Source organism: Echeneis naucrates, chromosome 1 (assembly GCF_900963305.1).
Source record: "Echeneis naucrates chromosome 1, fEcheNa1.1, whole genome shotgun sequence".
Taxonomy (NCBI): Eukaryota; Metazoa; Chordata; class Actinopteri; order Carangiformes; family Echeneidae; genus Echeneis; species Echeneis naucrates.
Window position 1 is genome coordinate 4,793,133 of NC_042511.1, and position 16,451 is coordinate 4,809,583.

The 16,451-nt window shown below is 41.3% G+C and overlaps 1 protein-coding gene across 1 annotated transcript in view; it reads right to left on the reverse strand.

Annotated features, from left to right (window-relative positions):
- The window catches only part of LOC115045525 (protein sidekick-1), a 196,860-nt gene extending 180,707 nt beyond the window's left edge, over positions 1-16,153 (reverse strand). Inside the window, exon 1 of the mRNA XM_029505265.1 lies at positions 14,686-16,153. Coding sequence (XP_029361125.1) covers positions 14,686-14,836 — 151 coding nt within the window. The 5' untranslated portion in view covers positions 14,837-16,153. The remainder of the gene's footprint in view (positions 1-14,685) is intronic.
- Positions 16,154-16,451: the final 298 nt, after the last annotated feature.

Consider the following 16,451-nt stretch of genomic DNA (forward strand, 5'->3'; position numbering starts at 1 on the left):
GAGACAGCTGGTGCCAAAGGGTGCAGTTTGTGGATCTCCCCTAGGGAACGAGTTACCACCCCCTTTTCCTTGTATAGAGCCGGAGGTAGAGAGGGGCAACAAGGAGTGAGATTAAAGGGGAGGAAATGAGGACAGGGCAGGGAGAAGGGGGTGGAAAGTGACAGAGTAAGAGAGGTGTGGGATAAATGAAAAAGGGAAAAGTTTCTGCAGACTGAATGTAATGTGACACCACAGAGGATGGAGGTGGGGATTGACAGTATGGAAAGACACAGTCAGACCAAAAGGGATGAGAGAGCAAAAAAAAACAAACGAATGAATGAAAGGAGATTCTCCTTGAACTTTGAAAACCTGTGGAGTAGTAAACTCTGATGCATGCCCATCTTTTTTTAATGCATGTCAAATTGTCAAAAAAAAAAAAAAAAAAAAAAAAAGCACACGCATCACTGTGATCCACTTAAATTTGTGTTTTGCTGTTCGGTCAGCACATTAACCAGCTCTTTTTTCACAATATGTCCATCTGTCTGTCTCTCTAAATATGTATATATGTGCAATGCAATGCAATGTACTGCTTCAGGAGAATTTCTGGATATTCCCCTTTAACCCATATGTGTGTAATAAGAGCTATGTACAGTAAACGTTTGTTTGTTAAAACTTTAATAGAAGCTGCTACATGATGCCCAGAGTTGTCTTTTCTTACATGATTCTAATTTTTGGGATACATTAGCTCAATATGTTTCTTGTTGTGTTGGAGAGTCATTGCTGGAGGGAAATACGAGGAACACGAACAAATGAATTGGTCTTGTATTCCACACAGTATTGTTCATCCAGCAGCACACACACAAACAAAACATAGCACCCCTTTGCTCCGTTTCCCTCACTCTTTTCATTGATGACAATAGAGGTTGGCATCTAATGGCTGCTGTGTGCTGAATGTGATTGTGCGTTTGTGTGAAAGGAGAGGGAGATCCAGGTGTGTCATTACACAAGCCTAATACATTCATGATCAGAGCTAATTAGATTTAGACTAGCAATGGACAGGGAGAGCATGATATGAGAAAAGGGGAAAGTAAGGGAGAAGGAGAAATGACACAGAGAGGCAGAGAGAGCTCAGAAAGAGAAGCTGAAGAACCAGAAATTCTTCCAACAGAGATTGTGTTGAGCCTGTTAAAAGCAGGTGGCTCAAAACCCCATTCACATCCACAAACACACCGCGATTATCCACACTTCCGATGCACAAAAATGTTCCGATGAACAAGGTACACAAGCACAGCCCACACACAGGCACTTTGATGAGCAACTGACATCCTAATAAGCCAAAATGTCAAATAAAGTGACTCTGAAAGCACATAATCAAGTAGATTTGGCCAACGACTACAGTGAACAGTAAATTTCAGGTCCAAACACACACACCCATACAAACACAATAACAAAAGCCATTCAAGGTGTGTTTGCCAGGCATGAGGAGCTGTTTAGAAATGATGGTTGCAGTAATCAGCATAATGTTTGCCTAGAGCCATGGACTGACATTTAGAACAGTGGATTATTGGAGCAAAACCCACACAGAGCCTTTCAGAGTACACAACATATTATTACAGAAAACTATTATAGATTACTGTTATAATACCAATGCTACACTGGCCGCATGAGAATTTGTGGTTTCACTGTGCAAGTCAGACCTTCTTTTGTCCATGCGTGACTTATTTATCATCGACTGGTACAAATTGGCTCTCAAAAACTGAGCAGGCGGGTGGGTACAGCGATGACAGTCAATGGCTGTTATAGCTTCACTTAAAAACGGACAATGTGAAGAACGCTCAGTTCTCTAAGACGGGTACGTTGTCCTATTGGGAGCCAATGAACATTTTTATGGACTTTTCCACAGTTTATATATTAATTATAGTTTTTGTCCTGAGCAAAATATCAGTAACTATGGGCAATAATCTATGCGTCGATCTTTTCTTGAACAACTTTCTCCCTTGTTATATAAAATTTTGTTTACGTGGTAGTTTTAATCTAACTCTGATTTTCTTCTCATTATAATGTTTTTGTCATATTCTTTCGCTGAAATAGGAAAACGTGTTTTTCTAATTTGTACTGATGAAAAATACGTTTATTCAGGTAAATCTACAAGATGTCAGCATATTGGAATGGAGAGCTGTATTATTTTGAGACGTTAACCCTCTAATGTTATGGCTTCCTCTTTCATAGGTAGAGACACACCTGGCATCCTCAGTAAGCTATCACTTCATATTCATGTGCACCGATCTTGACAGCCTTGCATGTACTCTCCTCTCAGCTACATCTGAGAATTCCAATAAACAAAATTCTGCTTAGACAACTCTGCCTTCAACATCATCTTTATTTCAATCTTAATTCAACATGTCTTTGTCTGAAGTAGTAGATAATGACGGTCACACTGTCCTCTAAGAAAAATCAAACTGTACAAGAAAAGAATTTCAACAGAGAAGTATTCAATCATGATACAGTTCTATGGCATTCAGTCCTAAGATCTGCTGACCCTGACTAATTACACATTTCTATTGCAGACCTTATAAGAAGGTGAATGAGCTGCTTAACACAATTCATCAGTGATTGCATAAAACACCACTAATCAAATAAATTGTGCCATGACATGCTGGCCTCTATCCAATTTCCTGTACTGAGAAATAGTGTGGGGGTGTCAACAAGTAATTTTTACCATCATAGTAGCCAAAGTCAGTGCAGGAGGTTCATATTGTAGATGAATATGTTAGTATGAAAATTACTGTATCACCAGGTGTAGCTGTGCAGCTGGTGTGAACACTGAGAAACAGACAGAAGAGCATTTTTATAAATCAGACTATTGAAGCATTACTTTATCAAAGCCCAGATATTAATGTACAGAAAGAAATCCAGTTTCTGTGGCTATAAATTTTTCACACAACTCTTTTCCACTAATAACTTTCTTTATAATGAAAAAAGACTACACTAAAAACTTGACAGTTCTGAATTACAACTAAACTGAAGAGATCAAAACACATCAACCTGGCTCCCTGTATACTGCCAAAGTCATTCTCAGGGAAACTCTGGGTATCATCTATTTAAAAAATAATCCTGTCATGTGATTTGGCTCGTTTACAGATTTTTGTTTATAATGTGGTCCATTTGATAAATCCCTTGTCCTCTTTTATAAGAAGAGATAATTAAATGTATGATTAATTAAAGATTTTTTATTTTTCTGTCACGTGAAAGCAGCACAAGATGCATGATGTAATCTTAAAAGGGCCTGCATGAAAAATTTAATTTTACTTACCATTAGTACACTGGCAATAAGCCTACTCCTGCATCATCAAACTATAATAGCAATGTAAAAAAAGAGAAAGATGTTAGAAAATTGAGAAAGAGATGAATCTAACTTCCTCTAAGTTAGATTCGTAGTTAGATTAGTAGTTTTGTTTAGAGACATTCTGTTTAAAATTATGTCTAGCAAGGACAATACATTGTCACATCTGAGAAGCTTTGTAAGTATTGTAAAGAAGATAAAACAAAGAGACGATAGATAAATATTTAACTAACAAACATTTAGTTCAATAGATTTTTATTCCATTTTGGTTTTCACCGCAGCAACTGGCATACAATGTGCATGCACCACCCAGGTGGTACTAGGACAAGTGCTATTATGCATGCAATTAGTTGGCAGCTCTTAACTCTTAATCAACTCCGACTTGTTTGAACCAAGTTTTTCATCATAAACGAATGTTGAGACAGCACACAACCAACAGTTAAACACAGCTGAGCCACTAGGTTGAAATAAACTGAAGATAACAGAGTGCGAGAGTGTATCTTTGTATGTGTGTATCCTGAAATGTTCACTTGGGTGTGCAAATTCTACAGCAGCTCAACACAGGGTGCTATTGAAGGGTTTGCATCAGCAAGCAAACAGGATAATTAATTTCTCTCTTTCACTTGAATGCTTTCATTTTATTTTCATTTGTTTGCTTTTCCCTGTTTCTGCTTCCACATTCACAAGATAAAATGAATCTTGTGAGAGATGACTTGTGATTCAATCCAAACACACATTCATTTTACTACAGGATGACAAACTGTCTGTGAGAATAGTGTGTGTGCGTGTGTGTATGTGCATGCGCGCGCACTTAATGAGATGAATACGTGTGCACCGCCCCTTCCCAATTACTGAGAGTGGAGGAGAGAAATAAGTGGTAGAAAGGGGAGGAAGATGTAACACAAGCAGGGAAGAAAAAAAAAAAGAATGATGTGTAATGACTGGAAATAAAGATGAAGCGAGTAAGAGGGGATTAGAAGTATGGTAAGGAAAATGGATAAAGTGAGTCCATTAGCCAACAAACTATTTTCTCTCTTTTTAGTCGTCATCTTTGAGGAACTCACTTCATCTGTCTTGACCAAATAAATCAGACTGTGTTCTGATTACGTTGGTTTGTTTCTGAGCTGTCTTCTCCTTCCCATCCATCTCTTTCATTGACTCCATGACGGACAACCTATTCTTTCTTTCCACACACTTTTTTCTTAAATGACTGTTTTTCTCACTTTGATTACTTCTCTTACAATGCCAGAACTTTTTCTCATCTGTCTGTTGCATTTAATTTCTTCATCCATCAATCAACACCACATTTATTCTGTTTTGGGACAAATCATTTTTAATCAATATCTGTTCAATTCCATGCCACTGAAACAGTATACAGTTAACAGTATCTGTTAAAATTATCAGTATCCAGTATCTTCAGTATCTGTGTCATAAATATCTATAATATTTGTGACACAACACAATGTAGCCTTTAAAAAAGAGCATTTCACAAATTAGCACTGGCTCCAATTCAGTAAAAACATGATGTGGAGGGAAGTGAGACCAGAGTTAGTAAATTGGTCTTTAGCACCACTTATTACTGTAAAAAGGCAGTACCGGATGAACAGCAAATATTGGTGAAACTAAGTACACAGTACACAACATGAAGCCATGCATATCAAAGCAAAAAGCAAAACAATACAACGACCTGAAATCTTGAAAATGACTTTTTTTTTAAACTGATCCCGGTGATTTTCCAACTCCTTGCTCTTTAGCATCCTTAAAACTCCATATGTCAGCCATCAAAAATAACTTTTATACTTAAAGGAGAGCAGGTTGCAGTTGTGAAGGGAATAACTAGCAGATGGAACCACCAGCATAAATGTACAGTAATAGTCCAGACCTGACTGGGAGCTTGTCCAGATTTTCTCATTGTCTTGATAGGGAGTGATTAGTGGTTTGTTAAAATATGATTAATGATTTTATGGCCGGATGGTGTGTACAACTTCACTGCCCTGTCAGCACTGATGCAATGAATCATTTTTGCAGAAAGCTGCTTATCCCTACATGTAACTCCCTAAAATGGAATTAACGCACTGAGGTGCAGATGTAAAATTATAATGTCAGCGCCACTCTGCAAAAAGTTAAATCACAGATCTAAATTAGGGTCTAACTAAGGAGATAGTTATAAAACACAAATAATTTATGGACATTTTCAACAAACTCTTAAAAAAAAAAAAAATTAAACAAGTTATTCTGCATTTAGGTATGTTACCTTGAAAATGAGTTAGCAGTTCCTTCAAGGATGTTATGGTAGTGTTGGAATCAGCGCAGTGACAGAGAGACATAATCACATCACAGGGAATTTACAGGAAATGGAAAGAAAACTGATTTGGTGCCCATTTCACAAAAGGCAGCATTTGTGTGAATTTTAGTGGACCCTTCTTAAAGCATTCATGATTGAACCTTTCAAAAGAAAATCAACGTATTCCCATTGTCATTTTCAATGACTAGTACTATAAAAGACAGAGCTTGATTCACATCAGCACTCGCTGTGTGTCAGGAAACTGATAGATGAAGGCACATTATTATGTGTTGCTCACGTGTACTGTACGTATACATGCAGCACAAACACTAGCCAACACTTCTTGAGTCTGGCCAGGCACTTGGCTTGCCCCACATACACTCTCGTAGACACACACATATACTCACTTCAGTAGCATCAGCCAAGTCTCCATACAGCTGGCTAGCTCCTCACAGAGGTACGCTCACCTCTAGTTTGGATCAAAGGACTGAGCTAAAAACTTCTGGCTAGACACACACCCACACACACACACACACACACACTAACTATAGTCCTCCCTGCTTATTTCTAGATGAGAAACAGTTCTCTGTTGCTCTGAGCCTATCATATAAATCACCACAGGTAGGCAGGTGTGCACAAACACACATGCAGGAAGACACACACACAGCCACCCTCTCAAACACCTGTGGCAGATCAAATGCATCAAGCTGAGAACACACACCTGCAGCAGAGTGAAGCCCTTACATTGAACAAGTAAATCATACTGCTTTAACACACATACAACGATGTACAGTCCCACTCATCTGCTCAACCCCACCTGACCTTAGTCATATTCCGTGACTAGATATTCACTATGCAAAGGTCTTATCCAAATGGCAAGATGGCGCCAACCACAATCAAAACAAACACAAACAAATGGAGCCTCAGCCAGGTGCATTGGGTATGGTGAGCAAGATGGGGGTTGTACTCAATGTTTCTCTGTTGAACAATCTGCACTCCACACCCTGCAAATGCCATAGTTACATCGGTTACAATGAAGGCAGACGAGAAAAGTGAGGTGAGGAGGTAAAGACGAAGCAGAGAGCGATAAACAGAAGAAAGTCCCTTAATAAAGAGACAGTCTTGGGTATGATCCACTGGAAAGTTGCCAGCTTGAATTCCAATACTGTCTGAAACATGAGGTAGAGAGAGCTGCTTTCTTCACCTCACGATAAGACTGCTCTTGAACCTTCAACTCATGCTGCCACCATATGAATGACAGTCCAAAGCCAGGATTTGAAGACATTTCCTGGGTGTTAGGAGGGTGTGAGTGTCTCAGTATGAGTATCTCCAGCTACTTGCTACTGTACTTCCACCAATTGTTGAATTGTGAATTGTGAATAGAAATCCTTTCCAACATTACCTTACATATGACACATTAGCATGTGATTTCAGCATCATTAAAAATGTAAATCTGAATTTATGAAAGTATAAATGTGGATGTATGTGTTCATTGTCCTGTACTCAATATTCTTCTCATACCAAATGGACTGGAATATGAGGGTGTAATGTTATAATTTACATAAAATGAAAATATTTATGCATGAGGCATACAAATATATCACATGAATAGACTTGTAATTATTGTTTTTGTATTTATCCATATAATATATATGCAGGACCCATTCCTTGAACACAGTCTATTGCATGTGTATTTTGTAAGCTCAATCAGGAAAATGAAACCATCTTAACCATTGTAGCTGATATACTACAGGTTGTCACCATCAGTGACGATAATTATGAATGAAATTCCTTTCTTCATTTGTAACCTCCAGTGTGAAATCTGCTGTGTAATAACCATTTCCAATAGACCAATTCATAATAACATTTAGTGAAAAGTGCATCTATTCAGTTTAATTTAATGGACTGGCTACATGGGATGTTAATTCCTCTTCTGGACCTGGTATTGTCCAGAACACAACCTGCAGCTCATGAGTGAACGTTTCAAAACATTTTTTGCATATATGAAAACCATGTAATCACTTCCTTGATTAAAGATTAATCCAGTCCATGGTACTTTTTTGAGGCATTCAGCCCTGCGTAACCACTTTGCACTCCAAATGCTGAAAGTTCTAAAAATGTTCTAAAGTTTTAAAATCCATTAAGCCCCATAAATTGTACCACATATGATGACCCTGTCACAGCAGCTCTTGGTTTCTTTTAGGAGGTCTTGCCTTATCTTCCTCTGGCTGCATCTTCTTTCAGAAACAGTGAAACTTAATCAGTAAAATATTCAGAAAAAGACTGACTTATTCACATGAATATATAAGTATATATTTTTGGGGGGTGGGGTTCACGTTTGAGAAGCTTGGGGTTTTGTGAATCGTTTATCTTTTATTTGGCATCTTTGGTTTCCTCGTTATTCATTTTGTTTATCATGTTCATTAGAGGACTCAACATTAGGTCTCTTTCTCCTCGTATTCATTACCTCTGACCTGTAATTTTCCAGCTCTGCTCACAAGTTGACATGTTTTTTCAGAAATAATGAAGGCCATTGATATAAATTTTTCATTGCATGGTAAGTTAACATTAAAAAGCAACAGTAACAGACGAGTACACACTGAATAATCATGTCATGTATTTTCCTCACAATATGACTATGTCCTAAAAAAGTGTCTTAATGAAATCTCAAAACTTAATGAGTGTCCTTCATCATGCCACCATACTTTCTTTTACACAAACACAGTGCTCTAGTGTTTAAGCTATGAGTAAATGCCTGTTGTAAAAGGAAGCCCTCTCTTGCAGCGTTACCTGCAAGCAACATCAGCAGCAGCACGAGGATGAACTGAAGTCAGTGGTCTTCTCTCTGCATTTTCATGTCTGGAATATTATTTTGTTCATTTACATTAGTTTCCAGTTTATACACAGCAAGTCTACTCTAGAAAATGATTTTGTTCATAAATTTTCTTTTTGCCACATGTCAGATGGATTCCTTGCTAGGCACCAGAAAATTAACGAATGTTAGTTTAGATTTCCTCATATCGTGCAGTCATACAGGAACTGACCTTAAGCCTGCTCTCTACAAGGCTTATAAACACAACCTACCATATCTTCCTATTATCGAGCAGTGCAACAAGTGAAACACCAACATCTTTTGACAGGTGTGCTGTTCAGTTGCACTGAATACAAGAGAAACCTGGGGTGAAAAAATGGGTACAGCACACAAAGACGGATCAGCTCCCCAGTAATGTTAGTTTTTGGTACATCACTGAGTGTTAAGTGAGAGCCAGAGTGGGGATAAACAACAAGCTTATTTTGTTGTATATCCCCTTCACCTGTTCAATGCAGAACATGCCAGCCAAAACCAGAGACCATAAAAAATAAAATAATAATCCTTTATTATTCCCTCAGATAGGGAAATGTGCATGTTACAGCAGAAAAGAAAAGAGGATTGATAAAGCCAGAAAAGATGAAGAAAATTGATAGAACTATACAAATAAATATATAAAAACTAAATTTTACGAACAAAAAATATGTATAAAAATTGGTTTCAAACACCAGGTTTGATAACTGAAGGTAATGCTAAAATGCGACTGCAAAAGTCACATTGTGTTGAAGTGAATGGAAAAATGGCCATAGTTCTAACCAAATGTTAGACCAAATGTTAACCAAATGCTTACAGGTTCAACAGAAAAAACCCCAAGGCCAACAAAATGCCACAAAATTGATATCCAATTCAGTGAGTGAGTAACGGTGTATATCAAATCAAGTTTATTGATATCGCACAGAGTTACATTCAGGCTTTCTACATAGAAAACCAATCTAACCCAAACTCTTTATGGAGTTGTTGAAGTGACACAACAAATCCCACACACTTCTAATACACAACTAAGAACAACTGTGCATAAACTGTGTGTAAATGACTGGGCTCACATCATTCTGCCGTACAGTAAACAGACTAATGAGAACCACTGTACGTTGACATCATAAACACATTTTCACATTTTCATTGACAAATAGTTTGACGTGTGTGTGTGTGCCCACATCTCCTAGGGCATACCCCTTTCTTTCTCAGATTTGAGATATCTTTCATCAGTTCAGTTCATGCACTAAGTAGACTTCATTTTACTCTGCATTATTTGGAGATCTGACTGTAAATTTGCCTTAAAAACTACTGAAAGCTAAAAGCTTCAGTTATTTGCCCCCCCGCCCAACCTAACTCCTAAAAAAACGTATACAGAGTGGATGAACAACCTCTTTTGCTATCTTACGTAATAAACACAAAGGCCTAAACAACAAAACAGCCTCTACTCCACCTATGTGGTCCTGCAGCAATGGATTCTTTAGTCCCTTATGGGGGGACAAGAAAAAATTAAATAAAATAAAAAGGAGAAGTACTGAATGACACAAAACACAAAAAATGAAGACCAAAAAGAAGGAAGGCTGAGAGGTAGGCAGTGGGAGACCAGAATGTATCCCACTTGGCTCATAATTCAAAGCTCTGAAGGATATTTTTGAGGAAAACTTCCATAAATAGCATATTTCCACACACAGGAAAATATTCTGACTGGGCACAAACACACACATGCATCTACGGCATACATCTAATGTTATGTATTTTGTGACTGTAACTGACTACAGGGGGCAGCATGGCCACATAGTGGTTAGCGCTTGTTGCCCCGCAGCAAGAAGGTAGTAGGTTCGATTCTCGTGCCTGGAGCTTTTCTGTGCGGAGTTTGCATGTTCTCCCCGTGCTTGCGTAGGTTTCCTCCCACCTTCCAAAGACATCATGTTTGGGTTAATTGGTGACTAAGTTGTGAATGTGAGTTTGTCTGTCTCTATATGTTGGCCCTGTGATGGACTGACAGGTGTACCCGGCCTTCGCCCAGTGTGACCTGGGCCTGACTCCAGTAACCCTTGTGGCCCAGAAACAAGCAGAAGATGAATGAATGAACTGACCACAGGCAGAGTAATACAAGGAAACATGAATCGGCTGACCTTTAAGTGGCCTCACCAACCAAACTAATCACTCACAAAAAGAGTAATATCAGCAACAGCAAGTTTGTGTTTGAACAAAAGAAGACAAGCTGGATGCACCTGCTTCACTCTCCTTTGTACACATATATACACACACACACACCCAGGAGTAATTACTTTCCATTAAAAGACCTCTCTATAGTTGTGACTTCTTCTACCACTAGAAGAAAACACTTAGTACAGAAAGAAGGTTAGTACAAGTCTGACACATAAAATACATGCACACTAACCCAAACACACACCTGCCAGCAACACATACAGAATGTAGTCCGCAGTCCTGTCAAGACAAAAATCTCTTTCCCAGATCGAGCACACACAGAGACAGGTCAACACACACAAACGCATGTCCCCCTCAAACACACAGCCAGGTACACACACACAGACCACAAAGTGTCAGGTAAGTGTGGTGATTTGTTCCTCCTGACAGACAGGAAATAAGGGAGTCGACCGGGGACCTCACTTCCTCTTAGACCTGACTAACCTGACATCTATCACACACACACAAAATCACACACTCATGATCACACAAATATATACACATATACACAGCCCTCTCAGCCATAATTTCCCTTCTTTTTCCAACAGCCACATGCACACGCACAATCCATCAGGCCCATAAGTCTCTCCCAAGGCCTCCAGAATTTGAACCACAGCAATGTGAGATTAAATTTGTATGTGTGAAAAAAAGAACCTAAATTTACTGTTTGCAATGACTCAAAATCCCCAGGTTGCATGCTAAAGTAACGGACCATGCTAAAATAAACAGGCCGTAATCCAAATTGCTTCATAACTGTTCTGAAAACATTGGTTTCAAAGGTCACCACACAGAGTAAGAACATCAGTGTAATAAAATAAAAACATGTAAAACAGACATAAGAGTGCCAAGGAGGTGGAAAAGTCACAGTAAGGTTGTGCAGCATGGTCGATGATAATCAGTTAGATGAGGCCTCTAATGTACCCTATCCTCATTACAACATGGTTAAGCAAATTTCCACATCCGCTTTAACTGCTTGACACTGATGAGACAGAAAGACTTTGTGTGTGCATGTCTGTGTGTGGTTGTGCACATGTGCAAGTTGCATGCTAGTCTATTCAATTTGGATTTTGACATAATGCAGAATTCTCCCAGGCCGCAGCCCACCGCCCAAATGTCATATCAGTGGCCTCGGTTCACTTAAGCATGTCCAGTGGTCCAATCAGCATCAAGCTTGGGTTTAGCTAAGCCAATGATACGTGTCATATCAAACCTAATCAGTTTGATAGATGTACTAAGTGGAAGAGCACGGCATTTCAAAACTTTGCTTGGCCTACTTGAGACTTAAGAAAACTTCTGACTTAAGCAATGATAACAAAACTTTACTTTAGCAAGCGCAAAAAACAAGAAGCCAAACAAACATGTTTGTGACCTTAAGTTTATCTTGAAGAGAGAAATTAAATACTTTAAAAGCTAAGATGTAGTTGTGATTTATGCATGAAGTTGCGATTTAATGCAATTACCTTGGTCAAGGGTAGAGATGATGAAGACCAGTGGTTTTCTTGGAATGCATGGCTATTGAACAGGGAAGTTGTTGTTTTCATTTTGCAATAATAACTTCAATATTACAGTTGAGGCATTGTGGAGCCCTGTTAGTGCTTTTGAGTATGATTTAAATTTTGAAACAAACTGAATGTGAGCTATTCCTGACTTCAACCAGAATGTAAAGTCTAGAATGAGGCTCTGTCTATATCGATGCTGGAAACGTGAATCAGTCAAACAGCTGTGGAGCAGGACCTACTCTGTGACAGAGAAGCAAAGGAGGGAGGCAGGGGTTATGAATAAATAAGGGAGTGTTCAGAGGTGAGCAGATGAGAGGTGGAGGAAAGGAAAGAGAAGGAGGAGGAGAGAGACAGTAAAATGCTGCCGTCACTTAAACTCTAAAATGAAAGATCGATGAGCTTATTTAAATGTGCTTCCAGAGACGCGAGTTGGCTCATATAAAGCCTTGCATTTATGAGGAGGGGTGTGGGCATCGATTAACTGAGAGAAAGAGGGAGAGAGTGAAAAAGGGAAAGATGTGAAGGGGGAGAAGGGGGAGAAGGGAATGAGAGAGAGAGAGTGAAGGGGAGAGATCAGGAGGATCAACCTTGGCTCATGAATTTCATCCTTTTCCTCCTAAAATAAAACATCCTAATAAATGCTGGAGATAGAGGGGTCGGAACCTGGAAAATCTACAACCTTCGATTGGCCGCCTGGCACAGCTTATCAAATCAATAACCACACACAATCCACCCCCACCCCTCCAGCAGCCTCATCCCGATTCAGTTTCATTAATTCCCAATTCACCCCTACCCCCAGCACACACATATACATACATACATACATACATACACATACACACACACACACACACACACACACACACACACACACACACACACACACACACACACACACACACACACACAAACACAAACACAAACACAACCCCTGCCAGCCACTCTGAGCTATAGTCATTTCACAATAGGGCAACCCCTTTGAGCCAAGGCAGCTTAGAGAGTCTGGTGGGTTTGAGGGTGGGGGTGGTAGCTTGGGTGTTGTGGCTGAGACCTTGACATTACAGGGAGGACAGAAGGAGCTGACTCTGCAACCACACCATCCCTCTGTCTTCCACCTACTCCTCAACACCTAGGAGGGAGGGGGAGAGACTGAGTGTGATGACTGGGAAAAGAAGGGAGAGCAGAGCAACTTTTGACACACACAGAGATGTTGTCATACCGTCATCATCGATTGAACTGCAGGCACAGCTTTCTGAGTGACAAGTATGGGGCGCTGCATTGCCTCTCTAACCCCCCCACCACCACTCTCAGTTTTTCCTTCTCATCCCCTTTTCCTGCCACTCCCCTCTCCGCTCCTTTCCCACAACACCTTTTTCTCCCCCTGCCACGCTGCCTCCCTCTTATGACTTTCTTGCACTCCTCCCTTGGCTCTCTTTTTCACTCACATAGGCACATCCCTGCACACACAGTGCACACACATTCTCCATGCGGTCACAAATAACTCTACCCCATCTCAAACACAGACACTTACATGCACAGACATTCCTGAGACCACCTCCTCCCGATCACCCCCAGCCTTATATTCTGCCCACCACACCATCTGTGACCCAGAGAAAACTGAGTGCTGACATCAGTCTGACCTTTTCTGTGCTTTTGTTTTGCCACTCTGACATGATCCCATGAAATGCATGCACGCACACACACACACGTAGTTTAGTTCCATCACTCCTTATAGCTGCAGAAGTGCCCAGAAATTAATGTAACATGGCAACACACAATTTCCACAAACAGCTTTGGCCATATATTGATATCTCATCATATCTGTCTTCTCTCATGTTGCTACTCTTCACAGTAAAATAATGCAGTCACAAGTTACCAACAATAATCTGGATGCCTTCCAGCGCAACAGGCTTAATACAGGACTAATGGGAAGCAACTCCAATTAATAAAGATGTGCAGTTGCAAGGATATATGTGTTTGTACATTTGTATAGTTAAGCAGGTCATTGACTAAGAAGGGGATTATCAGTGCCTGGAAGCTGTAAGCCTGCCCCCCCTCCATACAGATCCTCAATACCATAATCCAACAATCATCCTACAATCTATGCATCATCATCACAATAAAAACAAATTAAACACATGAACCTTAGTAGGCATCCCACACCCCCTCCTGCCTCCTCCTCCTACACAGTCATTCTGGCTTAATTTACAAAAAAAGGTTGTTGAGCCACAAAAAACACCCCACAGTGTCTATTCCCCCATGCAGACAAAGACACATTCTAAGTAATGGGATAAACTCTACTGTATACTCAGTCTAATAAATCACACCCTTGTTTTTATACTTGGAGTCATCATCTCACACTCCCTCAGTCACCATGGTCCGAGTAACAAATGAGCCTGTCAGTGTTTTCAGACAGAACAGTTTGCATAATTCCACAAATACTGCTGTTTAAACAGCCAGACCTCAACTGATACATGAATAGAAATATTCTCCATTGCATTATCTGACATTTGAACCCAGCTCTTACCTTGGCCGTGCAACATGTGGCAGCTGCTGGCGAGAAGGAGCAGGAGAAAGAGAGGCAAACATCGGCTTCCACTCCGGGTCGTCCCGGTCCCCATCACCATCACCAGCCTCCCTGCAGCGGGCCCAGCGGGACAGCCAATTCCCGGCTTCATCGCTCGGGACCAACAGTGTCCGTGTCCGTGTCCGCTGGTGCTCTGCTGCTGAAAGTCTCTCCGGGCAGGAAAGAACCGGGACACAGCGCTTCTGAGCTCCGAGTTCACGGCTGTCACTGCCGACTGAGACTCCCCAGCTCCGGTGTCCAAAAACCTCAGCAGGCAGCGTGAGAACGAGACTGAGGGTGTGTGTGCGTGTGTGTGTGTGTGTGTGTGTGTGTGTGTGTGTGTGTGTGTGTGTGTGTGTGTGTGTGTGAGGAGACTTTCCTTTACGAGTCAGTCCTCCCGTTAATCCGTCTTTGCTGTGGCACGGCTGCCGGAGTCCGTGTGTGCCCTGCTACACCTCATTTTCATCTGGATTGATCGGAGCTCAGAATTAATACATCTGAGTGTGTTTCGGACTCATCGGCTTACTCTCTGACAGACGCTCAAATCCGCCTTTGTTTTGATGTCTTCACCGGGGATTTGTCCCGCCGATCATTTGGCTGTTTCGACAGGAGTATTAACTGGGAAGCGATAAAACACATAAATTATCCATCCGCTCTTTGGCCTCTGAGCAATAAAAAAAAATCAATTCAGTAATTGACTGTGTTGAATGTCTGTAGTTTTCTGTGCTCTCTGAGCCCAAGTTACAGATCCCCATTAACTGCTCACCGGCGGAAATCATCCACCTCTCCCCCACAGAGGGGACTCCTGCCGCGGCTACCGGACACGCTGACTTGCCGTAATGCGCTGGATCTCAGATTACTGGGGGTGCTGGTGTTGGGTGGATGGATGGGGGGGGGTGATACAACAGGTTAACAACCACAGAAGAGAATTGCCTTTGGAGTAACTTTCCAGGCCATGATTTAGATTTTTCTACCGCCGTGAACAAAAAGGAGTTTTGTTTTGTTTTTTTGTTTTGTTTTTGAAGTAACGGTCGGTTTCAGGGCGGGGGGGTCGGCCGTTACACCGACGCGTTCACGTTACTCTCACTGCGACACGGCAGCCTTTCTTTAACCACGGACACTTTAAAAACGGGACTCGGCTCCGGCAGGGTTGACGGTACTCACGGGGAGTTTCTGTTCCCGGTTGGCGGCTCTTTGGGCCGGTGTCCTCGGCCGTGTCCGGCGCCCTGTTGAGGCTCGGGGAGCCGACTGGAGCGATGTGTCCCCGTCTCTGAACACCTGCCAGCCGGCCCTGCTCCGCACACACAGCTGCGGGTTCAGAGGGTGGTGGTGTGGGGGGGGTCCTGGTTAACCGTGTTCAGCAGCGTGAGGAGACTTTACGGGAACACACAGATTAACAAACATGTCTGAATAAACTCATTTCACTCTAAATCCACACACTCCCTCCGTCAATCTGCCCGCAACTCACAAACTAAACTTCTATTCACCATCCTGCCTCGATGCTCATTGGTCGAGCGGGAGCTTCCTTTGTTCCTATTGGTCAGTCTGAAACAGGGGGCGGGAAGAGCGCGCAGCAGCACCGAGTAAACGGGGACCCCCCACTACACACACACACACACACACACACACACACACACACACACACACACACACACACACACACACACACACACACACACACACACACACACACACACACACACACACACAGCTTTATTATGCACATT